At 38.0% G+C, this 15,565-nt stretch overlaps 1 protein-coding gene across 2 annotated transcripts in view; it reads right to left on the bottom strand.

The window, feature by feature from the left end:
- Nucleotides 1-14,361: 14,361 nt before the first annotated feature.
- Nucleotides 14,362-15,565, bottom strand: part of LOC136033575 (hemicentin-2-like) — a 172,518-nt gene continuing 171,314 nt past the window's right edge. For both annotated transcript variants that reach the window (XM_065714334.1, XM_065714333.1), the window contains exon 9: nt 14,362-14,584. In XM_065714334.1, coding sequence (XP_065570406.1) covers nt 14,411-14,584 — 174 coding nt within the window. In that variant the 3' untranslated portion in view covers nt 14,362-14,410. The remainder of the gene's footprint in view (nt 14,585-15,565) is intronic.

Raw genomic sequence — 15,565 nt, 5'->3', positions numbered from 1 at the left:
TTATGAAGTTTGCCTATTGTGTACGGATAGTATTTGTTACTAGAAAGTAGACATTTTTTAGGGGGGGGGGCTTGTGATGGGATTCCATAGGAATTATTTTCCTTGGGAAGGGAGAATAATCCAAGGGTGAACTTTCCAAGGGAAATTTTATACTTGGAGGATTTGACAGAATTCCTATACAAAATTATTTTTATTTGTCTTACTTTCTCTTTGCCAACTCAATTTTGCATGTGAAGATGTTCCAGGGAAATTTTCCGGAGGCTATATTCAGCGTTTTCGAATTTCCAGGGTAAAAATTCAGTGGAAGAGGGGATTTCCGGAATGATCGGAAAACAATTAGAAATTAAAGTATGTTTAAAATGAAAGTATGCTTAGGAGAATCCTTCAGGCTGAATGGTCCACAAAAATTTTACGGCGGGGGGATTTTCAGTAAGGATGGCATTGTCCGGAAGGAATTTCACGGGGAAATTTCTCAGAGCGAATTTTATGGAGGGGATTGTTTAACATTGGAGGGAATTTCTATGGAGGAGTTTTCCATGAGGGAAAGGAACTTTTCAAGAAGTGTGAGCCAGATTTATTGGCATTATTTGAAAAAAAAAATCAGAAAATGCATATAAAAAGTTTTTCAACTGAAAGTAAGAGGCAAAATTAAAGCTCAAATGAACAAAAATTGTTCTGTATATGAGAAGGGGTTGCCCCCTCTTCAATACCTAACTCTTTATGCTAAAGATTGACCTCTTGTCCCAACTCTTTTAGAACGACTCCTGAAACACAAGGGCCTATTAATTAGAATAATAAGCTGTTTTATAAGTTCTAAGCAAAACCTTAGTATGGAGAGCGAGGTATTGAAGAATGGGTAACCCTTGCCATATATTATATGATTTCTTTTTGTTTGAGTTTTAATGTTGCTCCTTAATTTTAATTAGAGAATTTTTGTTTTGAACTTCGAGCTTTTTTTTTAACTTAGAACTGTTCTTTCCTGTCTTAGAATGACATGTAATCTTTGGTGAACATGTTTTTTTTGGATTTTTTCTTATGCGGCTGCCCCCGTGGTATTAAATATTCTAATGTGATTCGTAAGATAATAAATCCCCTTTTAACCTGTGAAATTATTAGGGATGGCTCATATACATCTATTATGTCTGACCTACAATATTTGTTATGACATGTGAGTTTAGAGAACAAATTGTTATGCATGTTCGTTTTGAGATAATTAAACTAGATTGTCTATCATAAACTAGTATTCCATTATGTTTAACAGTATGTGAAAATATTCTGTATATAGTGGAGAGTTTCAACAGTTTTAAACAGTACAAGAATTGCTTGCTACAATGAAGGTTAATGGAAGAGTTTTAAGAAAAGTTATGATTTTTTCCCCTCCAATTATTGCAGTTTATATAAATTTAACACTATGTGAAAATATTCTGTATATAGTGAAGTAATGTAAAATGAAGTAGTGTAAGTGATGTACCATCAAATGAAGTAACGTAAGAAAAAAAATATGTTCTTTTATTATGTTAATCTATGCTTAATTGCTCAAAATACTGGGCTTTGATTAGGTCAATTTACGCTAAAACCTGACAATGCCTAAATTTCTTTAAAATCTATGATAGCTCTAGTTTTAAAGTATTTTCTGGTACTATCAATTTACGCGATTTATTGTTTTCTCATACAGAGGTCTGTTCAAAGATATTTGATTATTAATACTAGCCCGATTTCTAACAACAATATGTACTAAGTTTCAATTTTCACCCTCTTTGATTCTTCAAAATTAGAAGCGACGTCTTTAATGGACCCTTTGTTTTTGAGACGATCAGCCGACGCTGAGGCTTGAGAAATGACTTTTAAGGTCACATATCGCCTTAAAGCAAAATCTAAGCTAAACCTCGCAACAAAATAAAAGAGTTGTCTTTAATAGACCCTACGTTTTTTTTACTGCTGTCTGTTCAAATTCTCTGTTCAATTTACTGCCGTATGATATTTGATTATTAAAGCTAGCCCGATTTCTAACCACGATAAGTAGTAAGCTCCAAATTTCACCCTCTTTGTTTCAACAAGAATAAAAGAGACGTCTTTAATGGAGCCTATGTTTTCGAGACGGTCAGCCGATGCTGAGTCTTGAAAACTGGTTTTTAAGGTAGCACATCGCCTTAAAGCAAAGTCTAAGCTAAGCCACGCAACAAAAATATAAGATTTGTCTTTAATAGACCCTATGTTTTTTTACTGCCGTCCATTGAAATTCTCTGTTCAATTTAATGCCGTCTGATGTATGATTATTGAAGCTAGCCCGATTTCTAACCACGATAAGTAGTAAGCTCCAATTTTCACCCTCTTTTTTTCAACAAAAATAAAAGAGATGTCTTTAATGTAGCCTATTTTTTCGAGACGATCAGCTGATGTTGAGGCTTGAAAAATTATTTTTAAGGTAGCATATCGCCTTAAAGCAAAGCCTAAGCTAAACCTTACTACATAAGTAAAAGAGTGTTTTTGAATAGATCCTGTGTTTTCGAGAAGATCAGCCGATGCTGAGGCTTGAAAAATAATTTTTAAGGTAGCATATCGCTTTAAAGAAAAATCTAAGCTAAACCTTGCAACAAAAATAAAAGAGTTGTCATTAATAGACCCTATGTTTTTTTTACTGCTGTAGTTCAAATTCTCTGTTCAATTTACTGCCGTATGATATTTGATTATTAAAGCTAGTCTGATTTCTAGCCATGATAAGTAGTAAGCTCGAATTTTTACCCTCTTTGTTTCAACAAAAATAAAAGAGACGTCTTTAATGGAGCCTACGTTTTCGAGACGGTCAACCGATGCTGAGGCTTGAAAAATGATTTTAAGGTAGCATATAAACTTAAAGCAAAATCTAAGCTAAGCCCTGCAACATAAGTAAAAAAGTGTTCTTGGATGGATCCTATGTTTTTGAGAGGATCAGTCGATCCTGTACTTACTTGTACTTGTGGCGGGAATCAGGCGTTTCCACCTCGCCCGGCATCGATGATCTTGGAAACCTTCTTGGACCATGTTGTTCGATCTTCTGCCAGCTGCTCTGTAAAAGTGAGCCACTGAGTTGACCATCTGTGACCAAACTTTCTGTAACCCCCGAAGGTCTGATTTAGCCAGGTTACACCAGTTCTTCCTCTGTCCTCCTTGGCGTCTCTTCTAGGAGCTAATAGACTCAACTAGAAGTATTTGGCGAGACAGATACTCTGCCGGTTTCCGTAATATATGGCACAGCAATTTCAAACGGCGTTCTTTGATAGTGAGCGCAATATCTCTCTGAATATTGCGCATTCGACGTATATCGGCGTTGGAGATACGGTCAAGTAGCTGTACTTGGATAATTCTTCGCTGACAAGTATGCTCAAACATCTTCAGTGTATTTTCATGCTGTAGTTTTACCGACCATATTTCGCATCCGTAAAGGAGAACGGTGCGGTCTAGTGCCATGTAGATTCCAAATTTCGGTCGTACACTGTCTTTACGGCGATTCCATAAGGGTTTCCGAAGGGAGGCAAAGATTGTCTGCGCTTTCTGTATTCTCTGCTAGATATCAGCGTCGGAAGATCCATTAGTACAAAGCTGGGAGCCTAGGTATGTGAAACGGTTGACTTTTTCAAGCTGAACTTGGTTGACTGTAAGTGAGAATGGTCATGTGTCATGTTTAATAGCCATGAATTTCGTTTTCTCTGTGCTGACTTTCAAGCCGATCAGGTCTGCCCAGGCCACCACGTTGTCAAGCATGTTTTGGGCTTCTACGGGGTCTGACAGGAGGCCAACATCATCCGCATAATCGAGGTCGGTCAGTAAGAGATTCTGTCCGATCTGCGCTCCTGGATAAGACAACAGAGCATTTTCAAGCGCCCAATCGATGCAATAATTTAACAGAGTCGGAGAGAGGACACACCCTTGTTTTATTCCGAACTCAACCAGGAGTTTTTCGGTTTCTTCGCCAAAGACTCTAACTCGGCTCACTGGCGCGTCATAGTATGCCTTCATCACTTCAACAAACTTCAGCGGTATTCCATCATTCTCTAGGTTCTTCCAAAGTTTCTGGCGAGTGACAGAGTCGAAGGCGGTAATAAAGTCAGGAACATCAAGATCAGGGGTAGGTTGTACCTTTCAAGCTGCTGGATAATGGGGCAAAAGGCGAAGATATTATCAGTGCAGCCTCTACCTGTCGAAAGACGGCTTGATTTCCTCAAGTTCTTTCCTCCCTTGCCCCTTTGAAGCGGTTCAAGAGTATGATCCTGAATATTTTGACTGCAATGTCTGCGGTAGTTTTTGCATTCAGTTTTGTCTCCTTTCTTATAGAAAGGGAGGGTGACTGATGTCTTCCAATCTTTTGAAAAAGAGTTGGTCCTCCACACTTCTTCGAAAATGCCATAGAGCTGTTCAGCCGTGACCTCAGGGCATTGTTTGCATAGTTCCGGGGGGAGGCCGTCTTCACCTGGGGCTTTGTGGTTTTTTAGGGTCTTGATCGTTTTTAGTATTTCGGCTCTGGTCGGTGTATCGAGCTCGATATCATAAGGCTCTTTACGGACGGAAGGTGGAAAGGCATTATGAGCAGATGGAGGGGATGAGTTAAGGAGGATCTGAAAGTGATCCTTCCATCTTGCTTAGCGTTCCTTCTGACAACTAATGATTTTCCCTGATCTGTTTTTGACTATTTCTGAGACAGCAGCTTTCTTACCAACGGATTCCTTCAGGATCTGATAAAGGTTGCGGGTGTCATGTGAGCGTGGTGTTTTCTCTAACGACTCGGCAGTATCTTCCCATATTTGGCAGCGGTCCAGACGAACAGAGTGTTTTACCTGTCTGCGTAGCTCCTTCTTTGGGGCCGCCCATCTTTTGTCTTCGCTCATCGACTATTGACAGGGTTATCCTAGCGGTTATCCAGTGTTGTCGTTTGATTTTTGCTCGGCCTAGGATCTCATCGGCAGTCTCTGTCATCACGGTTTTAAAGGTCTCCAATCTCTTATCAGGGGTTAAGTTTTCATCAGAGCTGAGGGCGTCAAACCGGTTAGTCAGTTCCAGGCTGATGCTGAGGCTTGAAAAATTATTTGTAAGGTAGCATATCGTCTTAAAGCAAAATCTAAGCTAAACCTCGCAACAAAATAAAAGAGTTGTCTTTAATAGACCCTATGTTTTTTTACTGCTGTCTGTTCAAATTTTCTGTTCAATTTACTGCCGTATGATATTTGATTATTAAAGCTAGCCCGATTTCTAACCACGATAAGTAGTAAGCTCCAATTTTCACCCTCTTTGTTTCAACAAAAACAAAAGAGACGTCTTTAACGGAGCCTATGTTTTCGAGACGGTCAGCTGATGCTGAGGCTTGAAAAATGATTTTTAAGGTAGCATATCGTTTCAAAGCAAAATTTAATCTAAGCCTCAACAACAAAATAAAAGAGATGTCTTTAATGGACTTCAGAATACTATTACATAATCCTAAAAATTATATCAATTGTAATTACGTCAATTCATGCTAAAACCTGTCAATGTCCAAATTCCTTTAAGATCTGTGGTAGTTTTAGTTTTAAAGTGTTTTCTGGTACTATCAAATTACGCAATTTAATGTCTTGTCATACTGTTGTCTGTTCAACGATATATGATTATTAAAGCTAGCCCGATTTCTAACAAAAATATGTACTAAGCTTCAATTTTTGAATTGTCTGTTCAAAGACTTTTGATTATTAAAGCTAGCCCGATTCTTGACCACGATATGTACTAAGCTTCAATTTTTACTCTCTTTGATCCAACAAAATAAAAAAAAAAGATGTCTTTAATGATCCCTATGCTTTTGAGACCATCAGTTGGCGCTTAGGCTTGAAATATGATTTTTAAGGGAGCATTTCGCCTTAAAGCAAAATCTAAGCTAAGCCCTGCAACAAAAACAAAAGAGTTGTCTCTAATAGACCCAATGTTTTTCTTTACTGCCGTCTGTTCAAATTCTCTGTTCAAATTCTCTGCCGTCTGATATTTGATTATTAAAGCTAGCCCGATTTCTAACAACGATAAGTGGTAAGCTCCAATTTTCACCCTCTTTGTTTCAACAAAAATAAAAGAGACGTCTTTAATGGAACCTATGTTTTCGAGGCGGTCAGCCGATGCTGAGGCTTGAAAAATGATTTTAAGGTAGCATATCGCCTTAAAGCAAAATCTAAGCTAAACCTTGCAATATAAGTAAAAGAGTATTCTTGAATAGATCCTATGTTTTTGAGACAATCAGTCGACGCTTAGGCTTGAAATATGATTTTTAAGGGAGCATATCGCCTTAAAGCAAAATCTAAGCTAAACCTCGCAACAAAAATAAAAGAGACGTCTTTAATTGATCCTATGTTCGTGAGACGGCCAGCCCTCAAATTTTACATAAATATGGACACGAAAAGCTTGAGTATTGTGTTGAGTAAAGAACAGCCCCTTTCACATACAGAATAATTCAACTTCATTTTAATAAATATAAAGTAATGAAAAAAAAAAAAACACGTCCTAATAAAAATTAAGTGATATGTCTGATTATGTTAATTTATGCTTGGCTGCTCAAATTTTCTGGGGTTTGATTACATCAATTTAGATTAAAACATGGTTATGCCCAAATTCAATTAAGACCTATGATAGTTTTAGCTTTAAAGTATTTTCTGGTATTATCAAAAACATGTCTAAAAAGAAGCCTTTAAGAGGAATTAAAAAATGAACTAATGAAAGTAAAAAATGCTTAAATACGCATTTACCGACTATATTGGACTGTCAAGATAAAAATATTAAGAATTTCTCATCCCTACCCCACTCCCCGTTAAACCTAGAGAAATTCCAAATATTTGCGTTAAAAAAATTCTAAACTTTGTGTTTTTCTGGAGTAAAGTCAGTCCAATTGCTCTCGGTAGAAGGCTTTAGTAGATCTTAATCCTCAAAGATATTGTTTGAGGACATTGTTGTCATCCTCAAAGACACAATATCCGGACATTCCAACTACGCTGAACAAATGACCATCTCAAAGTTTTAATGGGATGTGATCGGGAAATTATATTCGGGGATGGTTGGTTGCCCTCCAATCACTTTAGACTATTAAAATGGCGCTATCTCTTTCAGTTTCCAATTGTACCAAACCCTTTTGTAGTTTCTAGGAAAACTCAATGTATAACGAAGCGCTACGGTTTAAAACTAAAAAAAAATAGTACACTGGGCCCACATCGCTCCTTACTTAGGCAGCGCTGTTGCGCTACCTATGGTTCTAAATAATTAAAGTTCTTTAAGTTCTAATTTATGTGCAAAAAGCTGCGAGCTTGAGAAAATTAATCCTATTTTCAGAAAAGGTAAAACGTCAGTAGGGTAAGTGGTCTTCTAAAAATTACAACAGTAAATTGAGTACAGAAGATTGCAGAGGTTTCAAACTCCTATCTACAAAAACGCAAATTTTTGCTTTATTGAGACGAGCGATTGCAGATGTGTTTATTTGTTTTCTTTTTTTCTTATCAAGGCTATTGCATCAAACCTACGATCATTTGAACATAAATTAAAACTTCTTGTGCCCTTTTTAGATAATAAAAAATTCTGTGCTATTTCATAGTTGTGGTTCTGCTATTTTACGGCCCAAAGCAACAATTTTACCCTAAAGACGGGGAAAGGATATTGAGGTGAAATTCTGAGACAGATGATCAATTTAAAATTCGAAAATCTGTATTTTGAGCTTCTCATGCCTTCATGACGCATTCATGCCTAAAGGTGGCATATATTTGAAGTTCTAGTTTACTATTCGATATTTTTGCAGCTAGACAAAATCATATAGTGATGTATACGTTCAGACCAGCTATTAGAAAGGAGGGTCGGTGGATCTTAGCTGTGTAAGAAGGGTCGTGCCTGAAGCCTCAGAAAACGGAAGAAGAACAGTTATAAAAGATTGGCTTAACGTTTGTCCAGACAGAACAAAATAGGAATAACGCCCCTAAGCTGTTCTAAGAACGCACTCAGATAGGGAGTTGACACGGCCGTATCCAGGGGTTTTAGGGGGTTTGGACCCCTTTCCCCCGAAATTTTTGACCCACTCGTAAAAACGTAACAATTTAAACGATTTTAAAAACGTAAGATCGATGTAAACAAGTTTAATGTGCATTTTGAGGGTGTTTGTGTTACGCCTTCCCCCAAACAACATCCTTGTGTAAAAAATCTCCCGAAAAAATAATCTGGACACGGCCTAGGGAGTTGTGGCCCTTAATTTTGACAATTACTTTCCCAAAAGACCCAAGGCCGGAACACTTTTTCTTCTAAGAAGACTGTAAAGACTACAACAAAATACAATAGACTCCTGCGGGGTATTTACTCTAGAATGCTGCTAAGAAATAATGATGACTGGTAATACAGATTTGCTGCAGAACCTGGCAGGGTTGCCACCTGCTCCTGTCCAAAGTGTGCTATTTTTCTCGAGAACAGGGTGCTACATAAGTGCTACACAAAATTTTTGCTAAATATGCAATTTTCGCGTAATCCTGCTTGGTGTTGATCCATTAAAACTTTTAGTCGCGTTTTCGATCACACAAAGATTACAGCATTTCTACGAATACCTTTGTTATTTTCACTAAAACATTGTACGCACATGCGTAATAAGCTGCGTGACGCTTTGAGTTGCCAGCGATGGAAATATTGTACTCTTTTTAGTACATTTTTTTCAAAGTAGTGAGTTGGTAGTGCATTTGAAAAAAGTAGTACTTTTGCAGTACATTTTAAGAAAAGCAGTACTTTTTGAAAATAAATGTACTCTTTCTTCCAAAGGTGATCTAGTTGTATTTTGTCATAAATGTGTTATCAGATTACCTTAAATTTAGTATTTGTAAGCTATTCAAATGAAGACAGCTATACAAAATTACGAAACATCTAAATGTCTAAAAACATTTGTTTTTGATATGTTATTCAAAACTTCCAAAAATTATTTCAAAGTGTTTCAAGCGGGATCACACGAGGTTAAAACAAATTATTGTTAGTAAGAATCTTCAAGCCCGGCTTCATTTTCCAGACGCCTGGGGCTTCCGGACAGTCAAGCCAACCCTTCCGCATTTTCATGATAATTATGATAGCTAATGTCACTGTCTACCAGTGTTTCCTAGATGTCCCTTTCAAATATCTATCTTTGCTTCACAGTCGCAACTGTCAATCAAAGCCAGGCTTCACCTTTCGGATTCCAGACAGCCGTTTTTGTCAAGATCTATTTTTCCTTGCGCAGCATACGCGGCGCGTTTAGAGTACAAACTACAGCTGCGACAGTGCAGAACGTCTTCTTGCACCTTTTTACTCATATTTGAACTATGTTTTCGAACCAGTTTTACTATAGCTGTCCAGTTTATCAAGTTGCAGTTGCATTGCATTACACACTGCATACAATTCGAGAGTAGTTTACGCTAATTTCGAAAAGTCTTTATCTTTCAGTGAACTGAACTTAGTGAACTGAGGTAGTTTTTAGAGGCAAAGATTTCCGAGGCTAAAGGTTTTTTCTAGCAGAAAAACAAGAGAAAAATACCCCCAGATTTAAGCAATGCGTGAAGCATGTGGTCGAAAGCAGGACTATTATTCGACTCATCTAGCAAAACTAGGCAGTAAAGAGGCTTTAAAGGCACAGTAAACTTGACTAGGCAACTTTCGGCCATCAAACCGGCCAGGAGGGCTTAGATAAATGTACAGGGACTTATTGTCGACAGGACCCCCCTTCTTTGTTATCTCGAAACCCCTCCTTATTGTTCCCAGAGCTAGCTGGCAGGCCCTTGCCCCTTATGCACTGTAATTATGCACTTATGTACTGTCAAAGTTCGCCTTTTTACGTGTAGACCATAGTCAAACGTCACACCGGTAAAACGGCGTGGTCTCAATTCCTAGTTGCGGCACACAAACCTTTTGCTTGTTTTTCTACTAAACCAAAAATCGAATTTTCGGAAACTGCCCCGAAACTGCAATGGTCGTAACTAGAATTTTTCTTACTCTCAATATCGACTCAGGGCACATTCTTGATATGTCAGCTAGCTCCCTGAGTCAACTTTGAGTCAAGTTTACTGTTCCTTTACGGATGCCCAGCTTTTTTTTTTATCCAAATCACTGGTTTATTAGAGATCATTTTTTATTGTACTACAGATCATTTTCGAAAAAAATAAGAATGACTCTTGAATCAGTCGCAAAAATCTATTTCCTCTTCCTCATTTTGATCGACGCAAGTTGCGTTGCTACAAATGAGATTTACGTTCGTGGATCTCGATGCTCCCTTCCACTTCTGGAATGAAAGACGAAGACAGTCATCTATTTTCCAGGAGTTGCTGCTTCCAGCATCGGCGGAGCATCTGATCACATATTGCTTTGCAAACATCAGTGCACTCACAGTTTCAGTTTGGAGACGATTTCAAATTTTTGTTTTCAAACTGTTCAAAATAGAAAATTGCCTTTCTGCGCTTGCGCTGGAATGAGGAAGAGCACACAATGTCAACATGAACTTGGAAATTTCCAAATATACTGGCCTAGATATGCAGTCCTTGACGTCACTCAGCTGCTTCCAAAAGATTCCAGGATCATCGCTGGGTTCAAATTTCGGGAGATCCTCTTTTACTCCGCCAGCTTAGTCTATTGAACTTCCAGCTTATCTCGTAGAGTGTCACTTTCACCTTTGCTGTCGCCAAGCAGGTTCGGGAAACGGATCATAAGTGGAACAATAGTATCCACTTTTCCAGAAACGGCCACGGTAGGATCTATACAACGAAGGTTCACCAATGTTTCATCTTTGTAATCAATTCGTATTGATACCTGCAAGCACATTTCGACGAGAAAGCTCAAACAGTTTGTATGGATTGTCTGCACTTGCTGCCTATTCAGCTGACCTGCGCTAGACGATGTAGCGATATAGTTCAGGGTATTCGGCCCAAGCATGAGCTCCTCCAGTTTTAGGAAATTTGGTGGAGTTAGTTTGACCCTGAATGGATCTCCTGCGATTGCTATTGCTTCTTTTGTCACAAAGCATCTCAAAAGAGCAAGATAGGTCACTCTAGAACTCTGCAAGAGCCTATGAATGGGAGTTTTACTGCTCTGGAACTCTATATTCAGTTCGTTTACCTTTTCAAGGACAAAGGCAATAAAGTACAGGTAACCTTTAATCTTTGGGTCCTTCATACAAGCCAAAATCCGACTTGCCTTTTCTTTCGAAGATTTATCTCCTGCTGCATCACCTTCTCCGTGGCTTGCGATTCTCTTGACAGAGACTTCCAATGATAGCCATCTTGTGTTTGCCACTTGAAGTAGGCGGTGGCTCTCTACACGTGCAAATTCTTGACACTTTTTAAACTCTTCCTGGCGCTTTGGGCTGCTTGCAATATAGTTTACAATGTCGTGATTGAATACTTCCAAACCCTCTGGTAGCTTTTTGGCGGCGTATGTTGTACATAACGCGAGCGAGTGACTTGTACAACCAAGAATGAACAAACTTGGTACTTCCTCTTTAAGCAGCACCCCTAGTCCTTTCACAGACCCAGTATTCACACTAGCATTATCGAAGCCTATACCCATTAAGTTTTGTATAGGTATACCAAGGTCCGAAAGACATTTCATAATCAGGTTCTTCTGGCCGGCACTTGACGCGTCGTGCACGTCAAGAAGACCCAAAAAAACTTCACGAACATTGTAATTAGCATCCACATACTTTGCAATGATGACCAAAACTTTGGTCCATGACTTGTCCGTAGATTCATCTACAATAATGGCGAACTTGTTATTCCTTAACCAATTTGCAAGCTGCACTTTTTCCTCTGTGGCAAGAACATTCTTGATTATTCCAGTTGTCTTGGTTCTCGACGAGGCTAATGCTTGGCAAACAGCATCAGTTGGGAAACATGATTTCATGACTTGTAGCAATGAGTCAGTTTTTCTTATAGAAATATCCTCTTTGGCAACCAAACCTGCCAGGCGTAACTCAGCATCTTTAACTGAATCGTCAAAAAGCTGCTTCTTCTGCACTTCCGGTTTTTGCACAAACTGGTCAACAGGCACTGTGCATTTCATAGCCTGCACGTTTTGCTTGTGAAATTGCTTGTGAATTGACATGTCTTTTGACATTGTAGATACTTCCTCGAATATCTTTCTTGCATAAATTACAATGAGCATGCTGACTGTTCATATCAGATTTACTAATAAACCCGCCTAGTTCAGGATCCATTTTCCACTTATCACAGAATTTATTTCGATTTTTGATTTTTCTGGGCATGTTGGATATTTTCGACTTCTTCTGGTTAGTACTCTGTTTGTTTGGCTTCAGACTACTCTTGCGTTTTCTCGATTCTTGATTATCAGTTGAGCTAGATTCGGAGGTTTCTTCATCATGAGATGATTCAGAAGAGGAAGGGGAACTGTTGATTTTTACAACTGATTCAGAATCAGAAGACGAATCGGATTTATTCTTGTTCTTATTGGCTAGGAACTGAGTCAATGTACTTTGTTTCATGGCTGCAAAAAAAAAAGAAAAACACATTTGAACAAGCATGTGTTTCAGTCAATGGCTGAAAATTAATGGGATCAAAATTAAAAGAACAGCTTTTTGTTATTTAGATTGAGATTGATAGACAGGGTCTCCAGGTTTGTAGGCCTACCACAACATATGCAGCATTTGTTTGTTAAATATTAATATACTGTGAATTTTTAGTTTGAAACAAAACCTTAAAACCATGTAAAAATTACAGAAGCCTTAATAACAACTTTGGCACCCGTTTCTAGGTGGCATTAGTAACAGTAACAGAACTTACAAAATAAATTTCCAATCTAATTAGTAATATGTAGAAATGTCACCAAATGTTGACTTGACACTTTGATAGAAGCCTACCCGCTACCTCATTCTTACCTGGTTTTTAGTTTTTTGTCTAGTTTAGTTGCTCTGAGGGAAGCACGCTTCCACAAATGTTTGAATGAAAACCAATGAAAACATAAAACAATCTTCAAACCATAAAAGAAAATACTGATTTCCACGTCAAATGGAAACAGACAGTAGTTCAAGCCACTTTTTGAGATTTGTATAGCCCAGACAAAGGATTTGAGGAAATATATTGTAATGTGTCAAGGTATCATCTAAACCTGTTGAACGAACATTTTGTGACATTTTCTTGAACCAGACAGTTAGATCGGTAATTTGTTTACTTATTATTTTATTTCAGTGTTATAAATTCCCTTCTATGATTGTACAGTCCAGTTAGAGCACATCTGAACTGTTTGAAAGTAAAATAGACATAGAAAAAGCAATTCTGCTACTTAAAAAAAACAAATAATTTAATTGAGTTTGTGACCACAGCAGTTTTAAACAGGTCAGAAGGGCTTAAATTTGATTAGGAATTAAAAAAATATGATTGAAACTGTGAAAATACAGTTTTGAACAGGACAAATGGCAGGCGCTGACCTTTCATCTTCATCTAGACACAAAATGGAATTCTCCATTGCTTTGCTCAAAAACAAAGGCAGGGCAAAAAGCATTTGACATACCAAAAGATAGACATGGACTCCAGCTACAATCTGATCAAGAGAGCAAGTACACAAGAAAATTACGGAAGATGAAAGAATTGTTTTTAGCAATTAAGTATTGGTAGGTATGGTCCTAAAATGGCTAAAAGGTGCTAACCTAAGCCTAAGGTCACCCTCTTGTACCTGAATTCGCCTGTACACTTCACTCAGATGCTCTTGTATCATGATTTTTTTTTACCATTTCTTTAACCAACAAAACTGAAATTATTGCAGTAAGCTGTCAGTAAGTCTCACCTGTCTACCTCCATTAAAATCCACACCTCAAGCACAATTTGAAATTGGCACCAAGCGAGTTTTCTTTTCCTGAGGAAAAATCAAGTTGCTTCAACAGAAGTTTAAATTCCCACTTAAGAGAACTTATCAAACTAGAAAGCTCAGCAGAAGATCCTCCTCCAGTCTTTTTAAATCCCCTCACTTGCTGACACTGGTCCTAATATTTTTTTTTCCCGAAAATTGTAGCACTAAGGTGCTACATTTTTCCAGACTTTCCGAAATAGTGCTACATTTTACCCTGGTCGTGCTACGGTGCTACATAGGCAAAAATAGTGCTACAATTAGCACTATAGTGCTACAGGTGGCAACCCTGGAACCTGGTCTCATGCTGCGAGGGCATGAAGATCTGTAAATTCGTAACAGAAGTAACACCTCCCACCTACAAGTGTGAAAAGTAAACGAATTCAATTTTTTTCGTTATATAATGGCTATGAAAGATCTTCGAATAAAAGTTTCTACAGTTTAAACCATTTCTTCTAATCCAAGTTTTCGTTGTAGTCCTGAATGTCAACTTGGGTCGCCATTGGACATCGCCTGAAGACCATAAGATTTTTTAGGGGATTTTTGATTTTTTTTTTTTTTGGACACGTTGATTTTTAGGGGAAAATAAAAACTAGTATGACTTACATTGTAGGTTTAGCAAAACTGGTTCACTTTCTGAGCCTCCTTCTTCATTCCAAGCCGCACAGGTATATCTCCCTCCTTGACTCCGGCTAATTTTCTGGAGAACTAAGCTTCGATCATTAATTATAACGCCTTTGTTGACACTCTGACTTATTCGCTGACCCTAAAAGATTACAATACGAAAATGACAGCCACTTAAAAGTTGATTATATCTTAACAGAAGCTAAGAAAACACATAGCAGTCACTTAGAAAAACTTGAGTGATTACTATTGTGATTTCTCTTTCATGATGTTTACTAACGAGAAAAAGAGCAGCAAAAATGCCCTTGGAAACACTAATGTGATAAGAAGTAAAGCAGCAAATGTTTTGCCATTTAGTCAACTGAAAATATAGCTGTCGTATCTGCAAAAAAAAAAGAAGTTTTTCTAAGTTATTTGCTAGAAGTAAGAGAACGTTTGAGCTTTAAAGGGAAAGAAAGGGAAATCTTAAATCATCGATGGCTCGATGAAAAATGATATAATGGGAGGTTGTTTTGTTGGGTAAATTTTACTTTTTGGTACATGTCTTGGTGGCTCAATGGAGAATGACGTAATGGGAGGCTGTTTGGTTAAGTTTTTTGGTGCATGTGAGGGTGGACCTGACCAAGACCACTGTTTAGAACTTTAATACACAAGTAAAAATCCCAGATTTTTACTTTTTCCAGGAAATATTTCATATGGAAGGAGTGGCCGCATGAACTTTTGAGGGGAGAGGGGGTTTCCGATTGAAAATTGAAGCTCTAGTGTAAGAGTCAAAAGTGTAAGAGTCTATTTTGTAAGAGTCAAAAGTTATCGGAGTGCAACACCCCCGCCCCGTCTCTTTTTCTCCAATGCTTCCGATAGATATTTTAAGATAGTCATTTTGTTAAAAATAATCCAAAGATCAGATAACAAAATTTCAAGGTCAACATAACCCCTTAGAGCCCAGAGGTAAGGTTTGTAAGCTATCCCCATTGACATACAAGGTTCTTATGGAAGAGGTGTTCCTATGTACTTCAGGGGGAGGGGGTCATTTGATTAGATATAGAAAACTCTAGTTCCCTTTTGAAGAGTAAAAAAGTGATGAGAGGCTGATTAGACCCCCTCTACACCTTCTTTTCCATGC

This window comes from Artemia franciscana, chromosome 12 (assembly GCF_032884065.1).
Source record: "Artemia franciscana chromosome 12, ASM3288406v1, whole genome shotgun sequence".
In the NCBI taxonomy this organism is placed as follows: Eukaryota; Metazoa; Arthropoda; class Branchiopoda; order Anostraca; family Artemiidae; genus Artemia; species Artemia franciscana.
Note: the sequence above shows the minus strand (reverse complement) of the source record. Positions and strands in the feature narration are given on the sequence as shown.